This window comes from Choristoneura fumiferana, chromosome 3 (genome assembly GCF_025370935.1).
Source record: "Choristoneura fumiferana chromosome 3, NRCan_CFum_1, whole genome shotgun sequence".
In the NCBI taxonomy this organism is placed as follows: domain Eukaryota; kingdom Metazoa; phylum Arthropoda; class Insecta; order Lepidoptera; family Tortricidae; genus Choristoneura; species Choristoneura fumiferana.
In genome coordinates, this window is record NC_133474.1 from 12,263,462 (window position 1) to 12,270,797 (window position 7,336).

Consider the following 7,336-nt stretch of genomic DNA (forward strand, 5'->3'; position numbering starts at 1 on the left):
GGAGTAGCCCTGCAGAAAATAAAAGATTGAAATTTTTTTGGTAATACCAGAACCTCTGCACTAATTACCCCACCTCGTTAAGAAGCGGCATTCTGATTACTTCATTTAAATTTATTTTATGAACTGTAGTGTGGTGGACTTTTACAATGCATTCCTTGTCCTCTGAGGCCGTATTGCCTAACGGTTCTGAGGCTCGCGATCGCAATCAAATAACAGATTTCTCATACATAAACTGCGATCGTGAGCGTCAGAAACGTTAGACAATACGGCATCTGGTCTTATCAACTTATGTAAAATGTAAAGTATGTATGTAAACTCTTTATTGCACATAAAAATAAAAATACAAATACACAGAGAGGAAAACAAAGGCGAGCTTATCCCTAAAAAGTGAAGTAAATGCGTGACCAAACTTAGTGCTAAGTATACAGTGCATGGGTGGGCAAGTTTCATAAGGCCAGAACAAATTTGAACTTTTACTCCTTTTCGGGTAATGTTTGGCGGCTGGCAACAATTATGTTATATTTTTAAATTCATCCCGCCAGAGATATACAAGGGAAATAATATTCATAGAGCCAGCCAGTGGTTACTTAACAAGAAGTTTTATAAGTTATCACCCCGGGACTTAATTACGGCTATTTTATATTACTAAACGTAGAATAAAACAAATTGTGTCTACTCGTTACTACGACTGCAGCAGGGCTACTACGAAACTCGAAGTTCGTGTCGTGCGGTCCCTCTGACACTTACACTGTTTAATAAGAGAGCGAGAGGGACGGTACGATACGAACTTCGAGTTTCGTAGTAGCCCTGCTGCATTATGGTCGAAAAGTCGTGGTAATTCTTTGGGGTAATTTTAGCAATACAAAATAGTCGTGATCAATTGCGTAATGTGTAATATCTAAATTAGCTTTTAAATTAGCCGTTCATAAGAAAAAATAAATCATTTAATTATACTGTAGAATCGTCTGTAAACAGGCGGGGGCCTGGAAAAGAGTTTTAAACTGTCCTGAAATGAAATAAGAAATATGCCAACGATTATATTTTATTGTAAACAGTCAAGATTCTATTCTACTGACACAGTATCCCGAGCACTGGCGTACAAAAGTCTAACAGCATCGCAGTATCCAACGCCACGACGAGACCCCGTTACAACCACATAAGCATCACCTGCTCGCAAAATGCATTTAGCTTTACAGTAATTTAGTGCAGCGTGAACTCTACATTCTACTTCAGTAGCCCAATTGGGCTTAGGGGCTTCAAAATAATGCATAGCGCGTACACTCCGCCAAAAGCGTAACTGTCTCGCTGTATGGCACATCCGGGTGACCGCCACTATAGGGCAGGTGGGTTTCACATGAGAAAGAACTTTCGCAGTACGGCCAGAATTTGTTAAGCATATAATTACTGCAGCAAGCGATCTCATGGCTAATTCGACCGCACTTATACATACTGCTTTGCTAGGTTCTTCAATTGGGTTTTGCATTAGTTCAACATTCCCGTAAATTCGCGGTTGCCACATTATTTTTTCAGCGTTTCTACAGACAACAGAAGCTGCTAATAAGCAGTGCTCAGCCATACGAACTGCATCATAAGAAGGAGCAAACTTTTTTAAAGGAGAATCATAATGTAATTCCATACACAGTACGTCTGCACCATCTATTACTAAATTAGCTATGTCCGTAACGCAAAGTGTAGGTATTTGTTCATTTAAAACCGCCTTACATATGCAAGGTTTACCAACATTATTGCATTTTGAAAGAATATTTTTCTGGGCAATAAATATTTTTTCTACCGGTAAGTCACAACTCAAAACACATCTATCTAAAAATATACCATCAGCTTCTTCCAATATTTCATCAATATTATCAAGTCCCAAAACAGAATCAATACAAGCAAACACAAGTATGTGTTTTCCCTTTTCTGCAGCAATGTCACGCACTTGTCGTATATCATTTGTATTTTGGGTATTGGGAATCAGCATGCCGTCGACGTCAGAAGCGACTGCCCAAGCGATTTGCTCTTCCATGTGTTCAAAAGGTTCTTGTGACGAATCACTACATGATACTGAATCAACACTTCCTACTTTATCATTGCGCGCGTGATCAGTATCATGAGGTACCTGGGATATTCGAACCGTCATCTTAGCACCAATCGTACCTCCAACATCAATTGTACATTCAATGGAATCATCTCCCACTTCAGCAACAACCAATTTTATTTTCCCAGGAGTCAAACTGTCTATAAAAATGTTATCTCCAGGTCTAAGATCAGTGAGGTGATCATATCCAACATATAGATAATCAACAGTACCGCTTTCACGCCAACTAGAATCAGTAGTCAAACGAATGGTACGATACTGAACTAGCTCCAATGTGGTTCGTGGGCCGCCTTTTAAGTCACCAGTGACAATTTCAGGTCCTCTAACATCAACGATAACGGCTAATGGATATACGTACTCTAATTCAGCACTATAATTATATACAGCTTGCCGAATACTTTGAATCAATTGTGCGCAAGCGTCTGGTTCTAAGTCTCTCATGTTCAGACGAGCTACAGTCATACCAGAAGCAATTAGTCTTTGTATAGTAGCTGGTTCCCGATTGCCAATACCTATGTCACACATCAGTCCAGTTTGTAATTCTTCACAGGGGTTATCATGTACTTTTAAATTGCAATAATGTTTTAGGAGCGAAGTTTCCGGAGCGGCTTTTTTTATCGTAAAACACGGCGCAGCTTCTAAAGGTATGTGCCAGGGCAATGCCATTTTGTAAAATTCCGTATAAGAAGGTACTTTTATGTTTAAAATATAAAAATTGTATGTTATTTGTAGATGAGTAACTAAAGCCTTATAAAATTAAATTCAAAATTCGTTCGCTAATTTTACATAAGTATAAATAATATTTATTTATAACTGACATTCAATCCATGTTCATTTGTTTAGTAAATCAATGTCAAGTCAACAACGCGCTGAAGTATCATCTGAAAAAAATATTGCAATAATAACCGATTTATGGCCTAGGCAAAGAGTATAAGTACCTATGGGCCTAGGACTCCTCTTTGCCTAGGACTTAGATTAGGTTCGTTACCTACTTTTTTTTAAACTGCCTGTATTTAACTCGAAGTTATTTTATTGGCATCTGTTTGGTATCTGTCTAAACAAATATTCGGATAAAAGTTGCTTAGGTTTATTGACTACATACGGTTCTATGGACTTACTTCTTTGGCAGTCGCTCCGTGGAAAATTTCGGTCAAGTTTGTGATTGTGTTGGTGCTCGTATCAATTTAAAGAATATGCCGTCGTGTTGTGTGAAGTGGTGTAGAAGCCACTCAGATATGAAAGACACAGGACTCACCTTTCATATGTAAGTAAATAAATATTTAAAACACCATACTTGGCGACCCTGGAAAGTGTTATGCAACGTGTAACTAAGATTATTTTTTCTGCAACTGTATCATAATAAGGGCCATTGAGATACGAGTGCGAGATTATAACATGCGGCGAAGCCAGAAGAAAATAAAAGGTAACTACTTAGTAAGCGAACAATGTTTCCACTGTCGTTAGTTCATCTCCTCGCAATCGAAGTGAAAAGCAGTGTAAAACTCACCCATTTTGCCTTAGACCGGCTCGGGTGGCTATATGAACGTCTTCGGTAAAATACTAGTTTTAAACCCTTTTTTTCCGCGACGTGTCTATCCACCCTCGCCGTACTGACTCGGTTCAAATGGCTAGTTTTATGCTCATGTTGTACAATATTATACTATTCTAATTTTGTTTAAATTTTTATTCTGAAGTTCAAACCAATTGTTTATGTTGGCATCAGTATCAACATTTTATATAGTGATTTTATCACCACCTGCTGTAATGAGGGCTATCGTTTTTTGTCTCACTAGATGGCGCACTGTAGCGTGAGGTTTTTAAGTATGGTTTTCAAAGTCTGTTATTACGGGCATGAAAACAAAGTTTAGATTAAAATCATATTTAATACACCTTAAAACCGTACCATAAAAATATCGAGCATGCCACAGTGTTGCATAGTCCCCGCTTTGTTCGGAAAAAAGGGAGGACAAAGGTTTCTGAAAGACAAAACTGTCTCAAAACACAGACATTCACTGCCCCGGAACGCATATTTGCCATAATTAATTTCAGATATTGCAAAATATTCACAAAATTATTCTAATTATAAATAAACCCGCGTAGCTCACCCAAAAACTATGAGATTTGACATTTCGGAGACCTCACGCTACACTAGCGCCTCTAGTGGCGAATTCATACGCGATAGCCCTCATTCAAATAACAAAGATTATTTATTTTCATGGTTGTAATTAAAACATTCAGTAAAGAAATAAAGTCGTAAACAAGCATATTTATTCCACGTAAGTAGGTGGCAATGGGCTCAGCAGGGCTACTACGAAACTCGAAACTCGAAGTTCGTGTCGTGCGGTCCCTCTGACACTTATACTATTTAATACCAGAGCGAGAGGGACGGTACGATACAAACTTCGAGTTTAGAGTTTCGTAGTAGCCCTGCGGGGCTGGTAGGTCGATAGCTCACGCCTGGAGTAAAAAGATAGCTGACAAATAGAAGCCTGGCCAAGCTAAGTCTGCAACGGAATAATTTGGCAGCACTGTATTTTAACGTCAAACTACGTACATAATATGCGTTACATTTGCAGTGTTACCATATTATTCTCTGCAGAGTTAGCTTGGCCAGGCTCTATACAATACACACCTAAATACATCTATAAAGACATCTGACGCTCCCACGTTTAAAAATGTCTTATTGAAATGCTATGTTGTCCGCATATACGTTTTACATTCTTCGTCGTTTTACGTTGTACATTCATTCAGTTTAGTTTTACATTCGTGATAAATAGTTAATTCGTCAAATTAAATTTTGAGAAACCACAGATAACCTGCAGGGCTACTACGAAACTCGAAGCTCGAAGTTCATGTCGTGCGGTCCCTCTGACACATACTGCTTAATACGAGAGCGAGAGGGACGGCATGACACGAACTTCGAGTGTCGAGTTTCGTAGTAGCCCTGCTGCTGTTTTCGCACCGCATTGCATCCAGTGACCGCTGTCAAATGCCAACGACGCTAGTGTCGTAGGTGTTGATCTGTCAAGTTCAATAAGAGCATTTTGTCTAGCAAGTTGGTAACGATACAGTATTTTGATAGACTATGTTCTGATATGTTTATTGTTTCCTAAGCATTCTGTGGCTTGAGTTGCTTGACTGACTGCGTGTCACGTTTGTTCTTTGGCGTAAATGCGTTTGATTTTACTTTGACAAATTATTTTGATGGATGTTAACGCAATTAAAAGTGTAATTGAGTTCCGAAGTGTTATCAATAGTGTTTTGAATACTACGTACATTAGTTAAGCACGGCAATATTTTTTCATAATACGTACTATGCGACCGTGAAGGTTGAGAATGTTACGTCATTTAGTCTATAATGTGTGATGTACTATCATTTATTTTGCTGTTAATGTGGAAAGTGATTTTCATGAGCAAAACTTGTTAATTGTGGCTTGCAGACAGTGTGGTACATTATCAATGGATACATTCTTCACCGGCTGCGATGAGATGCCGCCATGTTATTTAGTTTGGCTGTCAACCACTGATCGTTGTTAGTCCTCACTGGCTGGGATAATTTTTTCCATAGCATTGAAAACATTGTAAGTACACATTTGATATTATTGTTCAATTTTCCGTTTTTTACTTATTTTTCTTTACTGCAAAAGGTGTTTCTTGTAGTTTTGATGTTACTCTTAAAAAATGCTATTGTTTACTGTGCTTTTGACTGTCAATGTAATGACGTCATTGAAGTGGTAGAATCTAGTTGTTAAAACCTGGGCTATGTAATAATTTTATTAGAATTGTTTCTTATTAGTGTAAATCGTATTTTTTTATACCTGGCCACATATGTAATCGGATCAATGTTTGTGAAATTATTTCAAGGTTTTTAATGTAGCCTTGATCACCTGCCTGTTGGAGGTTATTTTTTGTTCTATCAACAATCGCTAACCTAACGTTTTCTATAGTGTGAATTTGGAATAGATGCAGTTCATGATATCTATTGTTCATTCTAGTACCTACTCTATGATTTTGGAGTACTCTTTACATAAATTTAAATATTGGATATACCTAATTGAATTACACTTCCACATTCTTACAAGATTTATTATTTAAATTGATTAATGAACATATGTTAAATTAAATTTTAATCTTATGATGCATTGTCATCAAAAGTAATATTTAATTCTGCCCTGGAAAGAACAATGTCAAAAGAACTTATTGATGAAAACAAGTCATCTTATTAGTTGATCATAAATATTAGGTCTAATAATATTAAATAGTTTCCCACAATGTTATTACCAAAAAGGCTATATGCAACAGTTCACTTTCATGGCCCTTTATGATTGTAACAATTCTGTTTAGAAAATTGTCAATCGGTTTCTAGATAACAAATCATGGGTGATACTGCAATACTGCATAACTAGCATTTTCCATAAGGTCTAATTTTCACTGTCAGAACATGTTAGTACTGTTAGTACAGTGTAAATTATACCTTATGGAACAAGCTAGTTATGCGGCATTGCAGTATCACCAACGAAATTACACATTATAACATGACATAATAATATTGTTTGACATTCTCCTTTAGGAGAATCCTAGTCCTGTAGGTTAATAAAATCAAAATACATTCATTTCTTATGGTTTTTTATACAAAATAAATAACAACCTTGTAATCACATTATCAGTATTCACTTAATCATTTGGTATTAAGTATTTATTTATTTACTTTGCGATGCGTTCATATAAACTCGGTAATTCTTGGAACATAATACAAACGGAACGCACTTCGTTCGAACAAGACTGCCAGAACGGAAAACTGAATATTTGCATTCGCATTCGTGAATGTTGGTAGCAGATATTCGCATTCACATTAATATTTTCCAATAGGATCTGTTGGTTACAATTTAAAAAGAAATTTATATGCTACTATTGTTGTCTATATCCTTGCTAATATTATAAATGTGAAAGTATATATGGGTCATTCTAAGTTAAGCGGTAATCACCTAAGAAACGCGGCACAACAAATAGTAGTAGTTAGTTGTATTAAAACAACTAACTTTGTGCATATCCACACAATTGGCAGTCCAATTTTTTAAAATTTTACTGTTTGGATGGGACCATGGGGAGAGACTTCATGCTTAAACTGCTTGATCCGATTTAAATGATGTCAGAATGTACAGATGGTGATGATGAATAGTGATCTTATGTTATAAGATGTCAGAATCTCCGTTGTATATTTCCTTAGTTGACGAATGT

General features: G+C 36.7%; 2 protein-coding genes across 3 annotated transcripts in view; one reads left to right on the top strand and one right to left on the bottom strand.

Moving 5' to 3' along the window:
- Positions 1–1,028: 1,028 nt before the first annotated feature.
- LOC141426631 (pyruvate kinase-like) lies at positions 1,029–2,932 on the bottom strand. Its single transcript, XM_074085677.1, has one exon. It carries the CDS (start codon positions 2,762–2,764, stop codon positions 1,064–1,066), a length of 1,701 nt encoding a protein of 566 aa, XP_073941778.1. The 5' UTR covers positions 2,765–2,932; the 3' UTR covers positions 1,029–1,063.
- Positions 2,933–5,202: 2,270 nt separating this feature from the next.
- tai (basic helix-loop-helix family member taiman) overlaps positions 5,203–7,336 on the top strand; it is an 87,600-nt gene continuing 85,466 nt past the window's right edge. Inside the window, exons 1-2 of one of the 2 annotated variants that reach the window (XM_074085681.1) lie at positions 5,203–5,427; positions 5,539–5,679. The gene's annotated coding sequence lies outside the window, so the exon portion shown is untranslated. Of the gene's footprint in view, positions 5,680–7,336 lie in introns of both variants that reach the window. The other variant, XM_074085683.1, reaches the window with a different exon arrangement.

Coding starts and splice junctions, on each gene's coding strand:
- LOC141426631 (XM_074085677.1), bottom strand. CDS start 2,764: ATGGCATTGCCCTGGCACATACCTTTAGAAGCTGCGCCGTGTTTTACG.